Source organism: Sphaerodactylus townsendi, linkage group LG06 (assembly GCF_021028975.2).
Source record: "Sphaerodactylus townsendi isolate TG3544 linkage group LG06, MPM_Stown_v2.3, whole genome shotgun sequence".
Lineage (NCBI taxonomy): Eukaryota > Metazoa > Chordata > Lepidosauria > Squamata > Sphaerodactylidae > Sphaerodactylus > Sphaerodactylus townsendi.
Window position 1 is genome coordinate 491739 of NC_059430.1, and position 27644 is coordinate 519382.

Consider the following 27644-nt stretch of genomic DNA (forward strand, 5'->3'; position numbering starts at 1 on the left):
AAAAAAGATCTCCCACCCAGAAAATTAAAGTTCTATACCAGTGATGGTGAACCTATGGCACGGGTGCCAGAGGTGGCACTCAGAGCCCTTTCTGTGGGCACGCACAAACAGAATGCCCCCCCCCCCCATCTAGGCTGGCCTGGGCTGCTGGGCTCGATTATTAGCATTAAACCTAAAACCTACCGTGTTTCCCCGAATATAAGACAGTGTCTTATATTAATTTTTGCTCCCAAAGATGCGCTATGTCTTATTTTCAAGGGATGTCTTATTTTTCTGTGTTCTGTTCGTCGGGCATGCTTCCAAACAAACACTTTGCTATGTCTTACTTTCGGGGAATGCCTTATATTTCGGACTTCAGCAAAACCTCTACTATGTCTTATTTTGGGGGATGTCTTATATTAGGGGAAACAGGGTAGTTTTGGGGAAGCAGTGTAGGTAACCCTGTTAAGCGCTGTTAAACCCCACTGATTTTCATACAAAGAACTAAAGCGAGATCCTTTACCTGGGAGTAAGCTCGGTTGCTGGCAATGGGGCTTGCTTCTGAATGAACACTCCTAGGGTCGTGATTCACCCGTTGGAAGAGTTGCACGGTTGCTTCAAAGCAAAGCCACCGACTACCATCAAGCTTACTCCCGAGTAAGGCAAGCCTCGGAGCCAACCGTTTTTTCTAACCAAAAACCTCAGTATTCTGGTTAAATTGCCGTGTTGGCACTGCGATAAATAAGCAGGTTTTGGGTTGCAATTTGGGCGCTCGGTCTCAAAAAGGTTCGCTGTCATAAGAACATAAGAGCAAGCCAGCTGGATCAGACCAGAGTCCATCTAGTCCAGCTCTCTGCTACTCGCAGTGGCCCACCAGAGACCTTTGGGAGCTCACCTGCAGGATGTGAAAGCAAGGGCCTTCTGCTGCTGCTCCTGCTCCTGAGCACCTGGTCTGTTAAGGCATTTGCAATCTCAGATCAAAGAGGATCAAGATTGGTAGCCATGAATCGACTTCTCCTCCATAAATCTGTCCAAGCCCCTTTTAAAGCTATCCAGGTGAGTGGCCATCACCACCTCCTGTGGCAGCATATTCCAAACACCAATCACACGTTGCGTGAAGAAGTGTTTCCTTTGATTAGTCCTAATTCTTCCCCCCAGCATTTTCAACGGATGCCCCCTGGTTCTAGTATTGTGAGAAAGTCACTGTTCTATACCAGTGCTACCACGGCTATAGCGAGCAAGCTCCAACGGGGAATGCTTTACAGCTCTGATGGAGAACTGAGGGAGCCAAATTCTTCCCCAGGACCAGAATCTGTGCCCTGACAGGATGGGTGCCGAGGATGGGTGGAAAACACAGGCCGATCTGGACGCGAAGCATCAAAGCACAGGCGCTACGCCGACAGCTTCCTTCCCGCAGCAACGCCCGCCCAAGAATGTTCCGAATGTGAAAAAGCAAAAGAAGCACGGCCAGCCGATGAAAGATTAAAATCAGCCTCGCTTGGGGGGCTGCCATCTCATTCCTGCGGCTCCGAGCAGCAGATTCGTGGGTGCAAACTGTTTAGAACATCTTGACAGCTGGGATAAACTCTGAATCTTTCTTTTTTTTCAAAGGGAGAAAAGAAAAGTTGCTAGCCACCTGGGCCAGAACCTGGAATTTACACAGTAATCAAATCTTCAAGGAAACAGATCACGGACGAAGCCAGGAGACAAAACCGCGGATCTGCTAATGTTCACACTGGCGTCTGCCATCTGACAGCAGATGGGCCTCTGTGTACGAACGGGGCAAGTTCTGTGCGCTGCTCTTCCTGGGGAGGCGCTCGGCACAGACAGCTATGCCACAGGCCAAAGGCTGTCAATCAGAATCACAGAATCATAGAGTTGGAAGAGACCCCAAGAAGGGCCATCAAGTCCAACCCCCTGCCATGCAGGAACACACAATCAAAGCACTGCTGATAGATGGAGACTCCACCACACTCCGAGGTAGTGCATTCCACTGTTGGACAGCCCTGACTGTCAGGAGGTTTTTCCTGAGATTTAGGTGGAATCTCTTTTCCTGCACTGTGAACCCATGATTCCTGGTCCTGGTCTCTGGAGCAGCAGAAAACAAGTTGCTCCCTCACCGACATGACATCCCTTCAAAGATCTAAACGTGGCTCTCATGTCTTAACCTCCTCTTCACCAAACTACACATCCCCAGCTCCCTAAGTCTCTCTTCGAAGGGCATGGAGTCCAGATCTTTGACCATTTTGGTTGCCCTCCACTGGACCCGTTCCAGCTTGCCAATATCCTTCTGGAATTGCGGTGCGCAGAACTGGACACAATATTCCAGGTGAGGTCTGACCAATGCAGAATAGGGAGGTACAATTACATCCCTCGAAGTGAAGACACGCCTTCCCGAGGTCATCCTTCTGTTTGGCACGCTGATGATCCACATTCAGGCGGGAGCGTGCGTTACGCTTACTCCTCCAACAGGGAGCAGCATGTGTGTAGGAGCAGCAGTGGCGCAGGAGGTTAAGAGCTCGTGTATCTAATCTGGAGGAACCGGGTTTGATTCCCAGCTCTGCCGCCTGAGCTGGGGAGGCTTATCTGGGGAATTCAGATTAGCCTGTACACTCCCACACACGCCAGCTGGGTGACCTTGGGCTAGTCACAGCTTCTCGGAGCTCTCTCAGCCCCACCTACCTCACAGGGTGTTTGTTGAGAGGGGGGAAGGGCAAGGAGATTGTCAGCCCCTTTGAGTCTCCTGCAGGAGAGAAAGGGGGGATATAAATCCATACTACTACTACTACTACTACTACTACTACTACTACTACTACTACTACTACTACTACTACTACTACTACTACTACTACTACTACTACTACTACTACTACTACTACTACTACTCTCTTCTTCTTCTTCTTCTTCTTCTTCTTCTTCTTCTTCTTCTTCTTCTTCTTCTTCTTCTTCTTCTTCTTCTTCTTCTTCTTCGTTATGGGTGAGTTCTTTTTGCAATCATCGCTTACCAGAAGCTGACTGCGAGGTAGCTAACTCAGGACAGTTAATCATGCAGACACACAACGGACAGCCTCTTCTGCAGATGGGTGCCTTCAGGTCATCTGAATCTAATTAAACTAATTTCTGGCAGCAGAAGTAGCAGGCATGGTGGGAACCCCTGGCCTAAGCGAGTCAGAGACAGGACCCATTTTGACCAAGCCAGTTGACCAAGCCTTTTCCCCAATGTGGTTTGTCTTAAGACAGCTTCTCTGTTGATAACTCCCCACAGGCTGGACGGCTCTAATCCTACCCACCATTTTATAGGTGTATAAAAGACACTATAACAAATACTACCCCTTGGCATACATAAGCTGAACACTTGAGTCATTAACACATGATTTACAATTGATTTATAATTGTGACAATCCCAATCTTCACTTCCTCTAACATTGCTCTCTGAATAGAGCCTGCTGGCATAAGAGAACAGATTTAGGTCTTTAAGAAGAGCCTACATTTGAAATATAATTCTATTTCAGGCTATTGAGATAATATAATTGGCTTGACAAAGAATACGAAACAAAACCATATCCTGAGGTTTTATAGCCTCTATATAAACTTCTTGTTCCTTTACCTGTTGGATTCAAATATCCCTGGACTGATCATTAGAAGAAGTGAAGATTGGGACTGTCACAACTATAAGGAGCAGCAGTGGCATAGGAGGTTAAGAGCTCGTGTATCTAATCTGGAGGAACCGGGTTTGATTCCCAGCTCTGCCGCTTGAGTTGTGGAGGCTTATCTGGGGAATTCAGATTAGCCTGTACACTCCCACACATGCCAGCTGGGTGACCTTGGGCTAGTCACAGTTTTTCAGAGCTCTCTCAGCCCCACCCACCTCACAGGGTGTTTGTTGTTGTGAGGGGGGAAGGGCAAGGAGATTGTAAGCCCCTTTGAGTCTTCTGCAGGAGAGAAAGGGGGGATATAAATCCAAACTCCTCCTTCTCCTCCTCTTCTTCTTCCCCTTCTTCCTCTTCTTCTTCTATAAATCAATTGTCACAATTGTAAATCATCTGTTTATGACTCAAGTGTTGAGCTTATGTATGCCAAGGTGTAGTATTTGCTATAGTACCTAATCCTACTCAGCAGTGAGCACCCACTGCCTAAGACAAGGAAACTTATTATTCATCTCAATACCCAATAAGCAACACAGCTTGCCGAGTTTTCTGGGGAAGCCAACAGGTGATATGAACGGGAACTTCGCCACCAGAAGAACGGCGTGTCCCCAGCGGCAGAATGCGATCCGAGCTTCTTTGGAAAAGAAAAAGTTAGTGTTCGGGAGGAAAAATGGCACGGAAAACATTCCAGGCGGTCTGAGATCACGGCTCTGCCTCCTCATTCAGAGAAGAGGAACTCTTAGAGCATGGGTGTCAAACTCGCGGCCCTCCAGATGTTGTGGACTACAGTACCCATCATCCCCTGCCAGCAGCATGCTGTGGATTCTAGTCTGGAGAACCGGGTTTGATTCCCCACTCTTCCACCTGAATGGCAGAGGCTTATCTGGTGAACCACATGTGTTTCTGCACTCCTACATTTCTGCTGGGTGACCATGGACTAGTCACAGTTCTCTCAGGACTCTCTCAGCCCCACCTGCCTCACCAGGTGCCTGTTGTGGGGAGAAGAAGGGAAAGGAGCTTGCAGGCCGCCTTGAGTCTCCTTACAGGAGAGAAAGGTGGGGCATGAATCCAAACTCTTCTTCAGTCATGTCCAGAATTCCTGTCAGTGTTGTTTAAAGGATATATAAGAAAACTGCAGAAAGGAAGCCCCCGTGCTCCACCTATGGGCTTTCACAAAGAAACGTTCTCACCCCAACCCTCGAGCTTGCAGGACCCCCATACTCAGAAAAACAATGGCCGATGTCATTTCCATTCTATCAGATTATCGTACACCAACTGCTCAGAAAAGCTATATCTGTAACCAGTGGTGGGATCCAAAAATTTTAGTAACAATGTATTGTCGAAGGCTTTCACGGCCGGAATCACTTGGATGCTGTGTGGTTTCCGGGCTGTATGGCCGTGTTCTAGCAGCAACAGATGCCAGCCACAGATGCAGGCGAAACGTCAGGAGAGAATGCTGCTAGATATACTGGCCATACAGCCGAAGCTGTATCAAAGCAATCAACAGGTTCCCATGGTGGGTGGGATTCAAACTGTGGCTGTGTGCAGCCAATGAGGGATGAAGGCGAGAGGGAGACGCGCGGGGGGCATGGCCAGGCATTCTGGGGAGCGAGGGCATTCCTGAAGTGAGGGCTGTGGCTTAGAAGCGGATACTTAGCCGCATCGCGCCGGAATCGCAGGCTGAGGAAACAAATGCACGCAGGCGCAGGCTGCCACGCACGCCGGTGCGCCTCCTGCTAGGCTGCTTCAAATTCTGCGCGCTACTGCTGAGAGGAGGGGCGCAACTAAGGCAAAAATCACGTGGCAAAATCACCCATTAGTAACCCCCTCTCGGCACACACAAACAATTAGTATCCTACTCTTGGGAAGCTGTGAGAACCTGCTGGATCCCACCTCTTGTCTGTAACAAGCCATACAGAGCAAGTGTGATTAAGAGTGGTGAACTCTAGCCTGGAGAACTGGGTTTGATTTTCCCCTCTTCTGCATGAGCAGCAGACTCTAATCTGGAGAACTGGGCTTGATTCCCCACTCCTCCATGTCAAGCCTACAGGGTGACTTTGGGCCAATCACAGTTCTCTCAGAACTCTCTCAGCCCCGCCTGTCTCACAAGGTGCCTGTTGTGGGGAGAGGAAAGGAAGGAGTTTGTAAGTCACCCTGAGACTCCTGAAAGGTTGGGAAAAGCAGACTATAAATCCAAACCCTTTTTCTTGGGTGTCACCTGCTACGTTTGCGAGATGTCCCTGGGCCCGCTGTGCATACTAGACCCTAAACCAGGGCCCCCCGACCTTTTTGACCCCATGGGCACCTTTGCAATTCTGACACAAATGGGTGGCTGCAAGAGGCAGAACCATGCACACAAAAAATCTGCCACGAGAGGCTGAGCCTACCAGAAATTACCAGGGAGCAAGGTTATGCATAACTTTAGCTTTAAAGGGGGCTTAGCTTTAAAAGGGGCTAGCTTTAAAAGGGGCTTGGACAGATTTATGGAGGAAAAGTCAATGTATGGCTACCAATCTTGATCCTTGAGCAGCAGTGGCGTAGGAGGTTAAGAGCCCGTGTATCTAATCTGGAGGAACCGGGTTTGATTCCCAGCTCTGCCGCCTGAGCTGTGGAGGCTTCTCTGGGGAATTCGGATTAGCCTGTACACTCCCACACACGCCAGCTGGGTGACCTTGGGCTAGTCACAGCTTCTCGGAGCTCTCTCAGCCCCACCTACCTCACAGGGTGTTTGTTGTGAGGGGGGAAGGGCAAGGAGATTGTAAGCCCCTTTGAGTCTCCTGCAGGAGAGAAAGGGGGGATATAAATCCATACTCCTCCTCCTCCTCCTCCTCCTCCCTCCTCCTCCTCCCCCTCCTCCTTCTTCTTTGCAGACCAGGTGCTCAGGAGCAGCAGCAACAGAAGACCACTGCTTTCCCATCCTGCCTGTGAGCTCCTGTGAGGACTAGATGGACTCTGGTCTGATCCAGCAGGCTCGTTCTCATGTTCTTAACTCTACCTCTTCAACATGTCAAGCATAAGCTCTGCTCAACAGTACCGCTTTCAATCTACACAGATTTCCATCAACTAATCTAAAGCCCTGCTGGCTCCACCCATTTTCTCAAAACACTTGATGGGGGTGGGAGAAAGGTGTTGATGGCTGCATGATGCCTTCGGGGATCACTTTGGGGGTCACTGGCCCTAGACCACATCCTTCAGAAGGGCTGAGAACAAGACTTTCTCATCCGTGAGCCCAGACTTTGGAAGTCCCTGTTCCAGGAAGATGTAGCTCACACAATTTTGGCATTTCTGGGATGTATTTTATCCTGCAGGGCACCTAGTGACAAGCTTAAGGGAGACTCCTCCACTCCTGAAGACACGGCAGTGATAATTTCTACCTCCCCTATTGCCGACCTTTCAATTGCTTTACTTGGCGCTTTTGTATTGAGGAGTTACTGGCATCATGGAGATAAAGTAGAAGAAGAAGAAGAAGAGTTTGGATTTATATCCCCCCTTTCTCTCCTGCAGGAGACTCAAAGGGGCTGACAATCTCCTTGCCCTTCCCCCCTCACAACAAACACCCTGTGAGGTGGGTGGGGCAGAGAGAGCTCCCAGAAGCTGTGACTATCCCAAGGTCAACCAGCGGGCGTGTGTGGGAGTGCACAGGCTAATCCGAATTCCCCAGAGAACATAACCCTAACCCGGTTCCTCCAGATTAGATACACGAGCTCTTAACCTCCTATGCCACTGCTGCCACTGCTGCTCGTAGAGCTGGAAGAGACCCCCAGGGCAATCAAATCCAACTCCCGGCGAGTTCCGCAGGGCATGTAAGACCGTGCTGTTCCACCGGGCCTTTGGAGTGTCCAGCCACTGATTGGGGCCCCTCCCTGCTCCCTGGGCTGTTTTACATCAGGGTAACCCTCCTATTGAGGGGCCCGCTGTTCTCCCTTTTGGGGGAAGGTTTTAAAGGTGGGCTTTTCTGGATGCCTCTTATTTAATCATTTAATCATTTAATCATTCGATTGTATTAACCGCTGTTTATATGGAGTTTTAGTGTGTTTTAGTGATTATTAATTGGATGGAGCGATGTTATTTGTTTACAGAGGCCCCTTCCGCACACGCAAAATAATGCGTTTTCAAACCACTTTCACAACTGTTTGCAAGTGGATTTTGCCATTCCGCACAGCTTCAAAGAGCACTGAAAGCAGTTTGAAAGTGCATTATTCTGCATGTGCGGAATGAGCCTGTGTTTGTATGATTTGCTCCTTTACCTGATATTGTATGAATTACATGTAGTACACCGCCCAGAACCCTTCGGGGATGGGGCGGTATAGAAATCTAATAAATAAATAAATAAATAAATAAATAAATAAATAAATAAACCCCCTGCAATGCAGGAACACACAATCAAAGCACTCCTGACGTATGTTCATCCAGCCTCTGTTTAAAAACCTCCAAAGAAGGAGACTCCGCCACACTCCAAGGGGAGTACATTCCACTGTCAAACAGCCCTGACAGTCAGGAAGTTCTTCCTGAGGTTTAGGTGGAATCTCTTTTCCTTCACCTTGAATCCATTACTCCGTGTCCTAGTCTCTAAGGCAGCAGAAAACAAGCTTGCTCCCACTTCGACATGGCATCCCTTCAAATATTTAAACATAGCTATCATGACCCCTTTAACCTTTGCCTCTCCAGACTAAACATCCCCAGCTCCCTAAGCCTCTCTTTGTAGGGCATGGACTCCAGACCTTTGACCATTTTGGTTGCCCTCCTTGGGACCCGTTCCAGCTTGTCAATATCCTTCTGGAATTGCAGTGCCCAGAACTGTACACGATATTCCAGGTGAGGTCTAACGCATGCAGAATACAGAGGTACAATTACATCCCTCGATCTTGACACCATACTCCTATTGATACAACCGAGAATCTTAACTGCTGCATCAGCCCTCCGGGGGTAGAGTGGTTTATCAAGTCAAATAAATAAATAAATAAATAAATAAATCACACTGATGACTCATATTTAGTTTATGGTCTACCACCGTGGTGGTGAACCTTTGGCACTCCAGATGTTATGGACTACAATTCCCATCAGCCCCTGCCAGCATGGCTGATGGGAATTGTAGTCCATAACATCTGGAGTGCCACAGGTTCGCCACCACTGGTCTGCTAAGACTAGGTTGACTTACAGTTGTAGCTGTTGCCGGTTATTTAGTTTTTCCTCTGAATTTCTGTTGTTACTGTGTTTTATATTGAAAATCGACTCTGAGAACTTCTTTAGTAGGAAGGTGAGGATAAGATCTTCTAAATATAACCAATAGTTAACTTGCTGGCTTTCTCACTGAGGAGACCTTGGCCAATTCCCAAAGAACCCCACCATATCACTTTGAAATCTCACTGTTATGCCAAGGTAATCTTCTGAATGACAAATATACCTTCGAAACGGGGGGAGGGATTCTCTCATTTCAGCTTGATTTGAAAAGAGAATAATAGAATTCTATGCACTGGCAGAGAATGAGCGGCTACACAAAAGCTATATAAACTGACGCAGTGGTGGGATCCAAAAATTTTAGTAACAGGTTCCCATGGTGGTGGGATTCAAACAGTGGCGTAGCGCCAATGGGGCTGGGCGGGGCACGACGGGGGCGTGGTCGGGCATTCCGGGGGCGGGGCATTAATAATTTCTCTGTTACTGTAAAAAAATCTTACTGTAAAAAAAAAGTTTCTAATTCCCAGCTGGTATCTTTCTGTCCGTAATTTAAACTCATTCTAGGAAGTCCTATCGTCTGCTGCCAACAGAAACAACTATTTCTCCTCTCATTGACTGCCTGTCAAATACTTAATACTTTCAAATACTTAATTTTGTTTCTAGAAATCAAAAGAAGGAGACTTTCCTTAAACAAGGAACTTTACCATGTTTCTAAAACATGTTTTTAAAACAGCCCAACAGGGAGAATGATCCCGTTTTCTGCCCTCGCTAACCAGCCACATAGGAAACAATAGGACTTTATGATTTTGGGACCTAATGGGTTTCTAATGGAAAAGCGGACCCAATTAGTAACCCCCTCTCGGCACACACAAATAATTAGTCACCCACTCTCGGGAACTGGCGAGAACCTGCTGGATCCCACCTCTGAACTGAGGAGACGAACCGTCAGCTCAAAATGGCCGCCACGGTTTATCAGGCTTTTGCGAGGCGATCTCTAACGGGCACGGGGAAAGGGCAACTGAGTGCAGGAACCCTCTTAATTCTCACTCTCTCCTCCCCTCTTCCCAACAGAAACTCGTCCCTGAAATAGAAGTAATCAAAAACACATTCCGTGAGCGGGAAAAGAGCTTGGGAAAGAAACGGCCATCTCCCTTTCCCACACCCATGTCTTGCGAGTGGGTTTCAGAGCCAGTCTCTTGGGAAGTGACGGTGGTCTGACCTAAGATGCCCAGCCGTTGAAGCTGCCGCTGCTGCTTCCGTCTCGACATTCTTTGGGCCCTATTAGGCACTCGAGAGTTTGGAAGCACGCACTGTTCCAGACATGCTATCCCAGAGTGGCATCGTGCCCTTATGATTGTGCCACCCATCCGTTTGCCAGAACAAGAGGAAGGGGAACACGGAGGGCTGCTGACCCTCAAGAGTTTCACAGAATCGTACAGTTGGAAGAGACCCCAAGGGCCGTCAACACCCAATCAAAGCACTCCTGACAAATGGTCATCCAGCCTCTCTTTCAAAACTTCCAAAGAAGGAGACTCCACCACACTCTAAGGAAATGCATTCCACTGTCAAACAGCCATGTTTCAATATCTGATGGGAGGGCATCAAGAAGGAAAAGGAAGAGGAAGAGGAGGAAGAAGAGGAATAAGAAGAAAAAGAAGAAGAAGAAGAAGAAGAAGAAGAAGAAGAAGAAGAAGAGGAAGAAGAGGAAGAGGTAGAAGAGGAAGAAGAAGAGGAAGAGGAAGAGGAAGAGGAAGAGGAAGAAAAGGAAGAGGAAGAGGAAGAAAAGGAAGAAGAGGAAGAAGAAGAAGAAGAAGAAGAAGAAGAAGAAGAAGAAGAAGAAGAAGAAGAAGAAGAAGAAGAAGAAGAAGAAGAAGAAGAAGAAGAAGAAGAAGAAGAAGAAATTTCCCTTCCTCTCCCCACAGCAGACCCCTTGTGAGGCGGGTGGGGCTGAGAGAGTTCCCAAGAACTGTGACTAGCCCAAGCTCACCCAGCTGGCATGTTTTGGAGTATGGAAACACATCTGGTTCACCAGATAAGCCTCTATCCCTCAGGTGAAGGAGTGGGGAATCAAACCCGGTTCTCCAGATTAGAATCCACCTGCTCTAAACCATTACGCCACTCTGAAGAGGGAGCAAACTTGTTTTTTGCTGCCTCGGAGACTAGGACACGTAGCAATGGGTTCAAGGTGCAGATTCCACCTAAACATTAGGAAGAACTTCCTGACCGTCAGGGCTGTTTGATAGTGGAATGAACTGCCTCGGAGAGTGGTGGAGTCTCTTCCTTTGGAAGTTTTAAAACAGAGGCTGGATGGCCATCTGTCGGGAATGCTTTGATGGTGACTCCCTGCATGGCAGGAGGGTGGCCCTGGTGGTGTCTTCCAACTTTCATCATTCTTTTTTAAAATACATTTTTATTGATATTTTGGATTATTACAGATTTATATTGTACACATCTTGTATTTCATCCTCCATATCCTTTTACCCCTTTCTTCTCCCTCCCCCTCTCTTCTTTTCTTCTTTAGATGTGCAGCAGCAGGTCCATTCTTTTCAATCTTCTTATCCAATTTTCTTCTGTGATTCCAATTTCGTTTCACCAGTCTTTGAATTCCGTCCAGATCCACTTCATGTCTTTTTTGTTTTTCTTGCCATAATTGGCTTCTTGACATTATGTCAAACGTTTCTAATTGTATTTGCTCCCATATATATTCCAACCGTTTCTGCATTGTCCAGATTTCTTTTGTCTTTTCACCCCAATGCTATTACTCCAACTCTTATCATTCTATACCACCTGAAACTATTATCAATTTAAATGTATTTAAAACATTTCTATATCACAGTGGTGGCGAACCTATGGCACGGGTGCCAGAGGTGGCACTCAGAGCCCTCTCTGCGGGCACTTGCAAACAAGGGTGCCCCATCTAGGCTGGCCTGGGCGCTGGGCTCGATTATCTAGCATTAAAACCTAAGATCTAGTTTTGAGGTGAAGCAGTGTAGGTAACCCTGTTAAAGCTGTTAGAACCCCACTGATTACATTCATCGCGGCGAAGAACTAGCAACTGATCCTTTACCTGGGGAATTAAGCTTTCCCGATTTGGCTGGCAATGGGAGGCCTAGCTTCTGGAGTAAAACCCTCACTAGAATTCAGTGATTCCGTTGGAAGAGTTTCACGGTTGCTTCAAAGCAAAGCCACCCACTACTTACTCCCGAGTAATGCATGCCTCGGAGCCCACCGTTTTTTCTAAACTCAAACCTCAGTATTCAGGTTAAATTGCCGTGTTGACACTTTACAATAAATAAGTGGGTTTTGGGTTGCAGTTTAGGCACTCGGCCTCAAAAAGGTTCGCCATCACTGCTATATCACCTTCCCACCCAAACAGAGTGCCCAAGGGGCTGAATGTCCAGGCCGCTGGCCAAAATGTCCAATAAAACAGGCTGCAGGACTGAGTGTGCATGTGAGCTTTTAGGAATACATATAAAAATGTTTCCACAACATACTCAGCTAAAATCAGCTACCCAATCAACAGGCCGTTGGGTTGAAGGGAGCACACTGTACTTATAAACAGCCTTGCCCCAGATTCACCTCCTCGGGAATGTTATGTTTTATTGGTCAATGAAACACGAAGAGGCTCTTGTTTCTCTGGCCAAAATAAAAATACAGCGCGTGTTACAAGGACATGCTTTACGAGACCAAAAGCGAGCCAGCTCTACCTGCGTACCAAGACGTGAAGCGGCCTCGCTCTGAATCAGACCCTTGGCTCAACGAGGTCAATATTGTCTGCCCCATAGGTGTCCAACTCGCGGCCCTCCAGATGTTATGGACTACATAAGAACATGCCAGCTGGATCAGACCAGAGTCCATCCAGTCCAGCTCTCTGCTACTACTTTTTCGATGGTGGCCCACCAGGTGCCCCAGAGACTCCCACATGGAGGAGGTGAAAGGAAGGGTCTTCTGCTGCTGCTGATCCCGAGCACCTGGACTGTTAAGGCATTTTGCAACCCTCAAGATCAAGAGAGGGATCAAGATTGGGAGCCATAAATCGACTTCTCCTCTTCCATAAATCTGTCCAAGCCCTTTTAAAGCTATCCAGGTGAGTGGCCATCACCACCTCCTGCAGCAGCATAGTCCAAACACCAATCACACGTTGCGTGAAGAAGTGTTTCCTTTTATTAATCCTAATTCTTCCCCCCAGCATTTTCAATGAATGCCCCCTGGTTCTAGTCTTGTGAGAAAGAGAGAAAAATTTCTCTCTGTCAACATTTTCTACCAGGGGATGATGGGAGGGGATGATGGGAGCTGTAGTCCATAACATCTGGAGGGCGGCGAGTTTGACACCTGTGGTCTACCCGGACTGGCAGCTGCTCTGCAGGAAGTCAGGGGGAGGGTCTTCCCACTAACCCCTTACTAGCGGGACAGCAGCCTTACAGAGAGGTTTTTTAAAGGCTTAAAACAAAGGCGGAAGAAGGTTCAGGGACACCAGTTTTTGTGGGCAAGATACACTGGATGAAGATGTAGAAGAAGACTTCTTTAAGGCACGGCCTTTTTGTTTCTGGAAAATTCAACAACGGAAGAGTCTACACATAGAGTCTACACCTAGGTCTCAAGCAGAAGAAGGGAGAGTTAGTTTTTAAACTATACCTTCCCCTAAGGCATAGGTGTCAAACTCGCAGCCCTCCAGATGTTATGGACTACAGTTCCCATCATCCCCTGCCAGCATCATGCTGTCAGGGGATGATGGGAACTATAATCAACTTTATCTGGAGGCTCACTGAAGGGTGTTTACACACCTGTGCCCTAAGGTAATCTCAAAGGCAGCTTCTGAAAGGCTCCCTGTCCCTCCCTCTCCTGCACAACAGACACCTTGTGGCAAGGGCAGGTGGGGCTGAGAGAGAGTTCTAGAGAGGAACTCATTCTGCGACTGGCCCAAAGGAGTCACCCAAGCGAAGGAGATGCGGGAGTCACCGGGAAACACATCTGGTTCCCCAGATAAGCCTCAGCCACTCAGGTGGAAAGAGTGGGGAATCAAACCCGGTTTTCCAGATTAGCGCCTACTGCTCATGTGGAATACTGGCAGAATAGAAATTGGTTCTCTCGATTGGAGTCTCCCACTCTTAGCCATACCATCAAGGCTGGACAGGCAACAGAGCAGGTAAGAATACTTTGGGTTCTGGACCTCCCACCTCAAGAGAGGAGGCAGCTCTGACAAATGAAGGTGGTATTGCCAAGAACACATACATAGTTGGGGTCCGTTCGCCTATCAGGTGCTCCCAACTCCAATTCCAGCTCTCTCTGTGTGTGTTCTTGGCAATGCCACCTCCATTTCTCAGCCCGCCTCTCCCTGCTTAAACGGCATGCTTGCCAACATTCCAGGAGTTCGGAAAGATCCAAGTTCTGTTCACAAGCCTCCTGGAGCACGGACATCCCTGGGCACGTGCAACCTCGAGGCAAGCATTGCTTCCGTTGCTAGCAGGCAAGGAATTCTGGGGTATAAAATCCCAGCTGGGCAACCAAGTAAATCCAAACTGGGCACCTGGGATGCATGAGGCACATAAGACGCATTTGCATATATTTACCGAGCATCTCTCAGTAAGTCTTTTCTTGGTGTTCTTAAAAAAATCAAATGCTGTAGGAAAATTATAGCAAAACTACAAAAAGAAAAAAAAAATCAAATGCTGTAGCCAAAGGAAACCTACATAGAATCACAAGAACATAAGAACTAGCCTGCTGGATCATACCAGAGTCCATCTAGTCCAAGTATTTTGCTACTTTCGGCCAAATACGGTTTTGGCCCACCTGAGGTGCCTTTGAGGAACTCCACATGCAAGGGTAGAAGCAATGGCTTCTGCTGCATGCTGCTGCTCCTGAGAGCTATACCTGGTCTGCTGAGGCATTTGCAACCTCAGATCAAGGAGGATCAAGATTGGGAGCCATAGATCGACTTCTCCTCCATAAATCTGTCCAAGTCCTTTTTAAAGCTATCCAGGTTAGTGGCCATAACCACCTCCTGTGGCAGCATATTCCAAACACCAATCAAACGTTGCGTGAAGAAGTGTTTCCTTTTATTAGTCCTAATTCCCCCCACCCCCCCAAGCATTTTCAATGAATTTTCCCTGGTTCTAGTATTGTGAGAAAGAGAGAAAAATTTCTCTCAACATTTTCAACAATCATAGAGTTGGAAGAGACCCCGAGGGCCATCCAGTCCAACCCACTGCAATGCAGGAACACACAATCAAAGCACTCCTGATAGATGGCAATCCAGCCTCTCTTTAAAAACTTCCAAAGAAAGAGACTCCACCACACTCCAAGGAAATGCATCCCACTGTCGAAAAGCCCCTACTGTCAGGAAGTTCTTCCTGATGTTTAGGTGGAATCTCTTGTCCTTCTCCTTGAACCCATGACTCCTGGTCCTGGTCTCTGGAGCCGCAGAAAACAAGCTTGCTCCCTCACCAACATGACATCCCTTCAAATATCTAAACATGGCTATCATGTCACCTCTTAACCTCTTCAACAAAGTAAACATCCCCAGCTCCCTAAGTCTCTCTTTGTAGGGCATGGATTCCAGACGCGTTACTATTTTGGTTGCCCTCCTCTGGATCCGTTCCAGCTTGTCAATATCCTTTTTGAATTGCAGTGCCCAGAACTGTACACAATATTCCAGGTGAGGTCTAACCAATGCAGAATAGATGGGTACAATTACATCCCTTGATCTTGACACTATACTCTTCTACAGTCCAAAATTGCATTGGCTTTCTTGGATGCCGCATCACACTGCTGACTCATGTTCAGTTTGTAGTCTACTAAGACTCCCTGATCCCTTTCGGATGTAGTCTTGTCAAGCCAAGTGACACCCATCCTATATCTGTGCATTTTTTTCTGCCTAAGTGGAATATCTTTCATATCACCTGTTAAGTGATCCGTTAACCAAGAGATGATGGGGACTGAAGCCGGGACCTTCCGGATGCCCCGCCACTTAGCTCTCACCCCTCCCACAACAGATCCACGGGCTTCAAACCCTCCCACAACAGATCCACGGGCTTCAACCCCCCCACAACAGATCCACGGGATTCAAAAAAAACCCCACAACAGATCCACGGGCTTCAACCCCTCCCACAACAGATCCACGGGCTTCAACCCCTCCCACAACAGATCCACGGGCTTCAACCCCTCCCACAACAGATCCACGGGCTTCAACCCCTCCCACAACAGATCCACGGGCTTCAACCCCTCCCACAACAGATCCACGGGATTCAACCCCTCCCACAACAGATCCACGGGCTTCAACCCCTCCCACAACAGATCCACGGGATTCAACCCCTCCCACAACAGATTTACGGGATTCAACCCCTCCCACAGCAGATTTACGGGATTCAACCCTCCCACAACAGATCCATGGGATTCAACCCCTCCCACAACAGATTTATGGGATTCAACCCCTCCCACAACAGATCCACGGGATTCAACATTCTTGATGTAAAGCAGGAAAACCTGAACCTGAGTTCTGCCGCAAGTAATCCACAAAGGAAGCAATTCCTTGAAAACAGACGTGTTGCCCAATGCCGTCATCTGCCATACCTCACTGGCCAGAGAGACATCACTCACCTTGGGACACAGGATCTCTGTCTGCTGGATCATAATCAGGGCAGATGCAATCAGCGCCCCCTGACGCACGTAGTTCACGGGGTCATTTGTCATGGGCTCCAGCAAATTAATTGCTTCCTATTGCAAAGAAATAAAAAGGGGAGGGGGGAGGAGGAGAAAGCACACAGAATGTTAACCTCGTTACTTTTCAAACACCAGGCTTTCATCAAGATAATCAGGTTAGGATCTTCAAGCGAGCCAAGAAACGGAGCCTCGCTTATTGTATTTATACGGTTTGTCCTGCGCAACGATAACAGAACACGGAGTATGAAAACAGTGAATTAAAAAATAAAGAGAGGGAGAGAAAAAGAGCAAGGACTCAATTGCGCTCCCAAAGCTCAAGCACCAAAAGAGAAGTGATGGATGGAACACGGAGCTTAAGGAAATATGCACGGCCTTGGAAGCAGAGGTGTGAGAAGACTCGAGAAAGCAATTTGCTCCGTTTATAAATGATGCCTATATTAGGCGACAAGAAGTCGGCTTTGGGGGGGGGGGGGAACACACACGCCACACCGGGCTAGATTCACAAATGTGGTGACAGGAGCATCTCACTTGGAAGAGCTCTCCGAAGCTTTGGGGCCTCGGCTAAGGGGAAGAAAAACAGCAATTTACCTCTGCCCACCTTCCAAAGCAGAACAAACACGGCTTCCGAGGGCCTAGGACAGTGGTGGCGAACCTTTGGCACTCCAGATGTTATGGACTACAATTCCCATCAGCCCCCGCCAGCATGGCATGCTGGCAGGGGCTGATGGGAGTTGTAGTCCATAACATCTGGAGTGCCAAAGGTTCGCCACCATGGGCCTAGGAAATGGCACTCAGCGGGGGTGCCAAAAACCCCACAAAAAGACCTTCCCATGGTCTTTAAATGCAGCGGTACCCCGAAAATAAGCCCTAGCGTGATTTTTTGGGGATTTTTGGAGGATGCTTGAAATATTAGCCCTACCCCCAAAATAAGCCCTAGTTACAGATTACCCAGCGCAGCTGATCTAGTCACGTGGGGGGTGCAAAAAATAAGAAATCCCCTGAAAATAAGCCCTAACGCAATGATGGCGAACCTTTTCGAGACCGAGTGCCTAAACTGCAACCCAAAACCCACTTATTTATCGCAAAGTGCCAACACGGCATTTTAACCTGAATACTGAGGTTTTAGTATAGAAAAAACGGTTGGCTCCAAGGCGTGCGTTCCTCAGGAGTAAGCTTGGTGGTAGTCGGTGGCTTTGCTTTGAAGCAACTGTGCAATGCTTCGAACAGGTGAATCACGACCCTAGGAGGGTTTACTCAGAAGCAAGCCCCATTGCCAGCAACCGAGCTTGCTCCCAGGTAAAGGATCACGCTTTCGTTCTTCCCCTGAAAATCAGTAGGGTTTAACAGCGCTTAACAGGGTTACCTACACTGCTTCCCCAAAACTAGGTCTTAGGTTTAGTGCTAATAATCTCCCTGAAATAATTGCACTATTATCACATGATGAACTCTGTGCACGCGTGCCCACAGAGAGGGCTCTGAGTGCCACCTCTGGCACCCGTGCCGTAGGTTCGCCACCACTGCCCTAACGCATCTTTTGGAGCAAAAATTAATATAAGACTCTGTCTTATTTTTGGGGAAACAGGGTAGCGCCCCAATTTGGATCAATGATACTCATATCTACATCTATATTCATATATCTAATTTACTATCAACAGTACCATCTATGGCAGGGGTCTGCAACCTGTGGCTCTCCAGATGTTCATGGACTATAAGACCCCTGATCTATGGTTCCCATCTGGTGCACACCCCCCCCCCCCTGCAATAAATAAGAACAGAGAGTGCTGGGAAGATAGATATTTGGGCTTGAGTCGATTAACTGGCAGCAATCTTCACAGGAATTATTTCAAGTATTTATATAGGAATTGTTGGAATTGTATTTTACATTGCAGTGTTTTAAGAACATAAGAAGAAGCCAGCTGGATCAGACCAGAGTCCATCTAGTCCAGCTCTCTGCTACTCGCAGTGGCCCACCAGGTGCCTTTGGGAGCTCACAGGCAGGAGGTGAAAGCAATGGCCTTCTGCGGCTGCTGCTCCCGAGCACCTGGTCTGCTAAGGCATTTGCAATCTCAAATCAAAGAGGATCAAGATTGGTAGCCATAGATCGACTTCTCCTCCATAAATCTGTCCAAGCCCTTTTTAAAGCTATCCAGGTGAGTGGCCATCACCACCTCCTGTGGCAGCATATTCCAAACACCAATCACACGTTGCGTGAAGAAGTGTTTCCTTTTATTAGTCCTAATTCTTCCCCCCAGCATTTTCAGTGAATGCCCCCTGGTTCTAGTATATTGTACTGGGTTGTAACTTCTGATGGTAAACTGCTCTGAGCCCAACTTTCAGCCGGGAGCAGAGCAGGGAACAACGCTGAGAGAGAGCTTTGAACACCACCATTCTTTACCGCAGCTTTACTGACATCAACCCGGAGAACAGAAAAGACAGGCGTCCTTTCTTTGCCTTTTTACCCTTTCCAGGCCTAGCCAATTGGCCATGCTGGCAGGAGCTGATGGGAATAGTAGTCCATGAACATCTGGAGCCCCATAGCTTGGTCACCCCTGCTCTAAAGGGACCTCTTCTGGAGGACCGGGATGAAAACGGCTGAAGACCACAGTGTGAAGGTGAAGAGAATCCTCTTACAGAACTTTGCTTCCTTCAGGACCTTTAGGATTCATCTGGAATTCATGAGTCTGGTTGCTGTCCAAGGGACCACGGCTAGTTGAAATATTTCCACCCAACCGTAGGGTCACAACCACACAGGAATGCTGAGGGGAGGGGGGACGGAAGGGGGTTTGCCCTCAGGCCTCCAAAGCAAGAGCAACACCCTGAACTTGCGATCTACAAGTCAGAGTCTGGAAACACTTTTTTTACCCAAAGACTAATAAAAATATGGAATTCTTTTTTCAGAAAAGAGAGTTTGGATTGATATCCCCCTTTTCTCTCCTGTAAGGAGCCTCAAAGGGGCTTACAATCTCCTTTCCCTTCTTCCCCCCACAACAGGCACCCTGAGTGGCAGAGGCTTATCTGGTGAACCGGATGTGTTTCCGCACTCCTACATTCCTGCCGGGTGACCTTGGGCTAGTCACAGTTCTTCGGAGCTCTCTCTGCCCCACCTACCTCACCAGGTGTCTGTTGTGGGGAGAAGCTCGGCTTTTGACAGGTGGTGATTGTTTAGATCATATCACCTCTGTGTTGCGCCGCCTGCATTGGCTCCCAGTGGAGTTCTGGATCGTTTTCAAGGTGCTGGTATTGACCTTTAAGGCCCTACACGGCATGGGGCCATACCTACGGGACCGCATCTCCCCCTATGTCCCGCATAGGCCGCTGCGTTTGGCGGTGGCAGAACTGCTGGTGACCCCTGGCCCTGCGACGATGCGGCTGGCCTCGACCCAGGCCAGGGCCCCTGCCTGGTGGAATGCTCTACCTCCAGCTGTCCGGGCCCTGCGGGACCTTGGTGAGTTCCGCAGGGCCTGTAAGACGGAGTTATTCCACCGGGCCTTTGGGGGGGCTGGCTGCAGTTCTACTGCCCCCACTGAAAACTGACGCTGCCTGTTTTTTCCATCTTGGTTGGGCCCTGATTCCATCTTGGGCCCCACCTACCCCCCCCTTTTTTTGCCTTTAGATCGGGCGCCTGTTTTTAAACAACCTCTGTTGTTTTAAATTTTTAACTTATATTTATTGTAGTAACTGCTGCTTAAGTTTTAATGGGTTAAGTTTGTATTGTATTGATTTGCTGTCCTGGTGTACAGCCACGTTGTGAGCCGCCTCGAGCCCTTCGGGGGTGAGGCGGCCTATAAATTTAACAAACAAACAAACAAACAAATAAGAAGAGGGGAAAGGAGCTTGTAAGCCACTTTGAGTCTCTTTACATGAGATTTGATCTTTGATCTGAGATTGCAAATGCCTTAACAGACCAGGTGCTCGGGAGCAACAGCCGCAGAAGGCCACTGCTTTCACATTCTGCACGTGAGCTCTGAATGGCACCTGGTGGGCCACTGCGAGTAGCAGAGTGCTGGACTAGATGGACTCTGGTCTGATCCAGCTGGCTTGTTCTTATGTTCTTAAAGGTGGGGTATAAATCCAAACTCTTCTTCTTCTTCTTGTATTGGATAGCACCAATTGGACATGAGCAGAACCTACTGAAGGGACCTCCGTATTTATTGTTCATGCATTGCATTTTGCACTTTCACACAGAGCATTTCTGGTATCATTATAGCACCTGACCCTTCACAGGGTATTTATGATGCTATTAGCAGCTTAGATAGGGAGGCTACTTCCCTTTTTGGCTGCTCTGTATACCGTATCTTTTGTTTTCGTTTATTGCAATGGAGAAAGCTGACAGGAAGTTAAGTTGATTCCTTCTAAATGAGGTGGAGGGGAGCTTTACGGATTCCGTGGGCTGCCAAAAAAACCCACCCAAATTGGTGGGTTCTGAATCAAGTAAAACCTCCGTAGAAACTAAAATGGCTAAACTGACTAATGGCTAAAATGGCTGTGTATTTTGGTCACAGAATGAGAAGATAAGAGTCACTGAGAAAGATCATAATACTCAGAAAGATTGAAAACAGCAGGAAAACAGGAAGGCCCAACAAGAGATGGATTGACTCAATCAAAGAGGCCTCGGCCCTCAGTTCGCAAGACTGAGCGAGGCTATAAATCATAGGACGTAGGGAGCAGCAGTGGCATAGGAGGTTAAGAGCTCGTGTATCTAATCTGGAGGAACCGGGTTTGATTCCCAGCTCTGCCACCTGAGCTGTGGAGGCTTCTCTGGGGAATTCAGATTAGCCTGTGCACTCCCACACACGCCTGCTGGGTGACCTTGGGCTAGTCACAGCTTCTCGCAGCTCTCTCAGCCCTACCCACCTCACAGGGTGCTTGCTGTGAGGGGGGAAGGGCAAGGAGATTGTCAGCCCCTTTGAGTCTCCTGCAGAAGAGAAGGGGGGGATATAAATCCAAACTCTTCTTCTTCTTCTTCTTCCACTCAGAAAGATTGAAAACAGCAGGAAAGGAGAGATGGATTGACTCAATCAAAGAGGCCTCGGCCCTCAGTTCGCAAGACTGGGCAAGGCTATAAATCATAGGGCAGTTTGGGAAGTCATCAATTGAGAGGATCGCCGTGAGTCAGAAATGGTTTGGTGGCACTTAATACACCCACAGAATTTAAGCTGGTTTCACCAATCGTGGGCCCCTTCCGCACACGCGAAATAATGCGTTTTCAAACCACTTTCGCAACTGTTTGCAAGTGGGTTTTGCTATTCCACACAGCTTCAAAGAGCACTGAAAGCAGTTTGAAAGTGCATTATTCTGCACGTGCGGAATGAGCCATACTGAAAAAGGATATTCTTATGGCAAGGATAACGTTATTCAGTGGTGGAGGCTGGAGGAGATAACCAGCTGAAAGCAAAAAGACAGGCGGCTGCTGAAGTACAACTCAAGCAGCTTCATTACGGCGAACGTTTTTAGGGCATAAACCTTTAACTCATAAATTGGGCAAAGATGCCTTTTACAAGGTTGTTATATTTTCGTGCATTTATTGGCCTCTGCCTAATCCTCCTCCGCCACGTGAGTTCACGACTATTTATAGAGGAGGCAAGATGGAACTGCCTCCCGCGGGTTAACTAAAAGCTTAACTTCATTTCCAATCTCCCGAGTTCTAACGGATGAACTTGGCCTTTAAAATATGCTGATGCAAACCCCAGAAGACAAACTGATATAAACAGATGCTCAAAGATCCCTTGTTTCAAAGATAAACAGTAAAGCGCGGTGCCGCGGCCAGGCAGGTTATATTAGCCTGCCTGCACAAATTATGGAGAAACAAAACAGGCTTGGTCAAATGGCATTAACAAATTGCCCGGTTGGGTCCAGTACAGACAGATGCTTGCAGCAAACAGATGGGGCCAAAATGGCACGTGATCTCTGAACTGGGGCCCCCTACATCAGTGGTGGTGTACCTTTGGCACTCCAGATGTTATGGACTACAATTCCCATCAGCCCCTAGGAAGGCGCTCCAAAGGGTGATCACTACTGCACAAAGGATTATCGGCTGCCCTCTCCCCTCCTTGGAAGAACTCTACAATTCCCGAAGCCTAAATAAAGCCCAAAATATTCTGAGGGACCCGTCTCATCCAGCACACTCTCTCTTTGAACTGTTACCATCCGGCATACGATACAGGGCCCTCAAAACTAGGACAAAGAGGCTTAGAGACAGCTTCTACTCCAGAGCTGTGGCTATGCTAAACTCTGCGGCTTCGTATTGATGTGTTTGGGGCTGTGTAGGGATGGGTGGAGGAAGGGAAAGTGAGGATGATGTGTGAGTCTGAATTTTTGTGCATCGAGGAATGCTGCTGTAAATTTCGTTGTGTGTGCACAATGACAATAAAATGCTTATGCTTACCAGCATGGCCACACTGGCAGGGGCTGATGGGAATTGTAGTCCATAACATCTGGAGTGCCAAAGGTTCGCCACCACAGCCCTACATGGTCCCTGTGGCCCCACAGCACCTGTCAACACCTTTAGAAAATGAGAGCGGCCAAGTGGGACTCTTCCTCAGCAAGTCACCATACCACAAAGATATCGTGACTAAAGAAGGAGGAGGAAGAGGAAGAAGAAAAGCTGGATTTATATCCCCCCTTTCTCTCCTGTAAGGAGACCCAAAGGGGCTTAAGAACATAAGAACATAAGGAAGAGCCTGCTGGATCAGACCAGAGCCCATCTAGTCCAGCACTCTGCTACTCGCAGTGACCCACCAGGTACCTTTGGGAGCTCACATGCAGGACGTGAAAGCAATGGCCTTCTGCTGCTGCTCCTGAGCACCTGGTCTGCTAAGGCATTTAAGAATATAAGAACTTAAGAACTAGCCTGCTGGTTCAGACCAGAGCCCATCTAGTCCAGCACACTGACACTTGCAGTGGAGTGGCAAAATATTATTGATAGTCCTCACAATACTAGAACCAGGGGGCATTCATTGAAAATGCTGCGGGGAAGAATTAGGACTAATAAAAGGAAACACTTCTTCACACAACGTGTGGTTGGTGTTTGGAATATGCTGCCACAGGAGGTGGTAACGGCCACTAACCTGGATAGCTTTCAAAGGGGCTTGGACAGATTGATGGAGGAGAAGTCGATTTATGGCTACCAATCTTGATCCTCCTTGATCTCAGATTGCAAATGCCTTAGCAGACCAGGTGCTCGGGAGCAGCAGCAGAAGGCCATTGCTTTCACATCCTGCATGTGAGCCCCTGGCACCTGGTGGCCACTAGTAGCAGATGGACTAGATGAATTTCTTCATCCAGCAGGCCTGTCTGCTCATCTGCTCATCTGCTCTGCCTGCTTCTATTCATTCATCTATCTATCTACCCATCTACCTATCTATCTACCCATCTATCTATCTATCTACCTATCTATCTACCCATCTATCTATCTATCTATCTATCTACCCATCTATCTACCCATCTATCTACCTACCTACCTACCTACCTACCTACCTACCTACCTACCTACCTACCTACCTACCTACCTACCTACCTACCTACCTACCTACCTACCTACCTACCTACCTACCTACCTACCTACCTACCTACCTACCTACCTATCTATCGAGTAGCAGAGTGCTGGACTAGATGGACTCTGGTCTGATCCAGCAGGCTAGTTCTTATGTTCTTAATGTTGCAAGTCACTTGGAGTCCTCACTGGGGAGAAGAGTGAGGCATAAATGAAATAAATAAACAGACATGTGCAGGTAAAATGAATCGGGACAAAAATAAGCCAATCAGAAGGTGGCACAAATGGCATCTCACAGCTTCTGCCTCAAGATCCCTGTGCACTGAGAACGAGAAAGAAATTTAAGCTACTTTCACTCTTGGCTGGAATTCTCAGGTACAGAATAGACCAGGGCCATCGTTCCTCTAACCATTCCCTGACTTGAGAAAGACACTGTGGTTTTGATTTCTTGACCTTACCTTATTTCCAGTACCAGCGCAGCAGATCCCCAAAGCCATGGCTGCCCCATAACGCACATGAGGGTTATAGCTTTCTGACAACAATGAAACTACGCTGGGACACTGTTCGGGAGTCCTGCAAAAGAAGCCGAAAAGAAAACTGAATTCTATCCAAGAGTTACAAAGTTCACCTCAAAGGATCAACACGACTGAGCAAAATATCCCTGCTGTCAAATGGAAACGCTCCCCAACGCATTTCCCCTAAAGTGAGCCGAGGTGTTTTGCCACACGGCCTTCCAGATCCTACCCGGCCCAGCACCGCAGGGAGAGCGTGGGGGCTGGCCTGCCCTCCAAACTCTGAAGGACGACTATCAGTAATATATTTTGCCACTTCATTTGCAAACACAAAATCACAAGTGGGCTGCCGTGGAGACAAAGTGACAAACCCTTGAATAAATGCGTTGTGTCCCTGTGAAGATGTTTTACAGCCGGCATGTTTCGCAACACCTTTTATATTTGGCTGGTTTGGGCACTTGCTCAACAGGGAGGCTGCTGGCAGATCATCAAATACACAGAATTGGGAGGGGGGGCGAGGGGGTATAGGCAGCCGACAAAGGAACTGTTAACACTGAAGAGCGCCAAGATACGCCGACTTTAATCAAATCCCCCCCTCTTCAAAAAAAGTTTCGTTGTCAGAAAATGCCTTCCAGCAAAAAGCTTTCCGACACGTTTGATGTACCCAAACAAATTTCCAAATAGCGACACAAGAAGAAGATTCCCAACACAAGAACAAATTTCCAAATAGCAACACAAGAAGAAGATTCCCAAATAGCAACACAAAAAGAAGAAAAGAAGCTTTCGATATGCAGTGGCGTAGGAGGTTAAGAGCTCATGTATCTAATCTGGAGCAACCGGGTTTGATTCCCAGCTCTGCCGCCTGAGCTGTGGAGGCTTCTCTGGGGAATTCAGATTAGCCTGTACACTCCCACACACACCAGCTGGGTGACCTTGGGCTAGTCACAGTTCTTCGGAGCTCTCTCAGCCCCACCCACCTCACAGGGTGTTTGTTGTGAGGGGAGAAGGGCAAGGAGATTGTAAGCCCCTTTGAGTCTCCTGTAAGCCCCTTTGAGGAGAGAAAGGGGGGAATATAAATCCAAACTCTTCTTCTTCTTCCTGTAACTCAAGGTGGCCTACAAGCTCCTTTCCTTTTAATAAGCAGCTAATGGGAATGAAATTTTTTTAGGTAGAGCTTGATTTATGAGACTGCAACCTCAAGGGTAGGAAGGCAACTGCGCTTCAAAATAAAGATCAGATGAAATTATGAGTGGAAAGCTACACGGTCAAGAATGAGAAGAGTTTGGATTTATACCCCACCTTTTTCCCCTGTAAGGAGACTCGAGGTGGCTTACAAGCGCCTTTCCCTTCCTCTCCCCACAACAGACACCTGGTGAGGTAGGTGGGGCTGAGAGAGTTCTGAGAGAACTGTGACCAGCCCAAGGTCACCCAGCAGGAATGTAGGAGTGCGGAAACACATCTGGTTCACCAGACAAGCCTCCGCCACTCAGGTGGAGGAGTGGGGAAATCAAACCCAGTTCTACATATTAGAATCCACCTGCTCTTAAATCACCACACCACGCTGGCCCCCAAATGAGTCTACAACTCAAAAGTAATATCTGGCATCCCCTTAAGAACATAGGAACATAAGAACAAGCCAGCTGGATCAGACCAGAGTCCATCTAGTCCAGCTCTCTGCTACTCGCAGTGGCCCACCAGGTGCCTTTGGGAGCTCACCTGCAGGATGTGAAAGCAAGGGCCTTCTGCAGCTGTTACTCCTGAGCACCTGGTCTGTTGAGGCATTTGCAATCTGAGATCAAAGAGGATCAAGATTGGGAGCCAGAGATCGACTTCTCCTCCATAAATCTGTCCAAGCCCCTTTTAAAGCTATCCAGGTGAGTGGCCATCACCACCTCCTGTGGCAGCAGATTCCAAACACCCATCACGCGTTGCGTGAAGAAGTGTTTCCTTTTATTAGTCCTAATTCTTCCCCCCAGCATTTTCAATGAATGCCCCCTGGTTCTAGTCTTGTGAGAAAGAGAAAAATTTCTCTCTGTCCACATTTTCCAGCCCATGCATAATTTCATAGACTTCAATCATATCCCCCCTCAGACGTCTCCTCTCCAAACTAAAGAGTCCCAAACGCTGCAGCCTCTCCTCACAGGGAAGGTGCTCTGGTAGACATTTGTTACTTAAGCAGTCGAGGCCTATAACAAGTTGGCTCAGCTCAACATAAAGCTGGTTACTAGACAGGGAACCACCCGGGCTGTAAATCCAGCGTTTCAACAGCACAGGAGAGGAAAACATCAAAAGGTTCTGGCCTGAGAGATGAGGAAAGAGCAAAATCCTCACCACACATCAGACCTTTCCCCAGTAACGATCTGCAATCCGCGCGATGCCGGTAAGCCTCGTGCGGTTTCGGGAAGAAAAAAAAAAAAGGTCACGAAGCAAACTTGTATGAGTGGCTTCCGAGGGTCTCGAGGCTGAGGCCTTTCACATCACCTACTGCCTGATGCATTTCGCTGGAGACACCGGGGATTGAACCTCGGACCTTCTGAACGCAAACCAGATCCTCTACCTCGGGGCCACAGCCCTCCCCCCTTCCCCACTCTGCAGGTAAACCACTGCTCTCCTTTTGAGGTCTGGTCCCCACTGCAACCAGCGAGACTGGTCCAAGGTCACCCAGCAGGCTTCATGTGTAGGAGAGAGAAACAAACCCAGTTCACCAGATAAGAGTCCACCACTCTTAGCCACTACACCATGCTGTCTTGATTTACTTCACTGATACCTAGTCTTTCTCCGCAGTGGGAACCCAAAGTTCCAGCGTGACGTGGAGCAGGGGGGCTCTTATCTGGAGAACTAGGTTTAATTCTGCACTCCTCCACATGAGCGATGGACTTTTTTATCTAGTGAACTGGATTTGTTTCCCTGCTCCTGCTCATGAAGCCTGCTGGGTGATCCTGGCCAGTCACAGTTCTCTCAGAACTCTCGCAGTTCCACCTGCCTCACAAGGTGTCTGTTGTGGGGGAGAGGAATGGAAAGGAGATTATAAGTCGCTTTGAAACTCCTTACAGGACAGAAAAGCAGGGGTATAAATCCAAACTCTTCTTCCATTCTCCTACCCTCCATTTTATTCTCACAACCAACTAGAGCAGTGATGGCGAACCTTTTCGAAACAGAGTGCCCAAACTGCAACCC

The 27644-nt window shown here is 48.1% G+C and overlaps 1 protein-coding gene across 1 annotated transcript in view; it reads right to left on the minus strand.

The window, feature by feature from the left end:
• PSMD1 (proteasome 26S subunit, non-ATPase 1) overlaps positions 1-27644 on the minus strand; it is a 134175-nt gene that overhangs the window by 26821 nt on the left and 79710 nt on the right. The window contains 2 exon segments of the mRNA XM_048500710.1: positions 16401-16517; positions 24414-24528. Of these exon segments, the coding sequence (XP_048356667.1) occupies positions 16401-16517; positions 24414-24528 (232 nt within the window).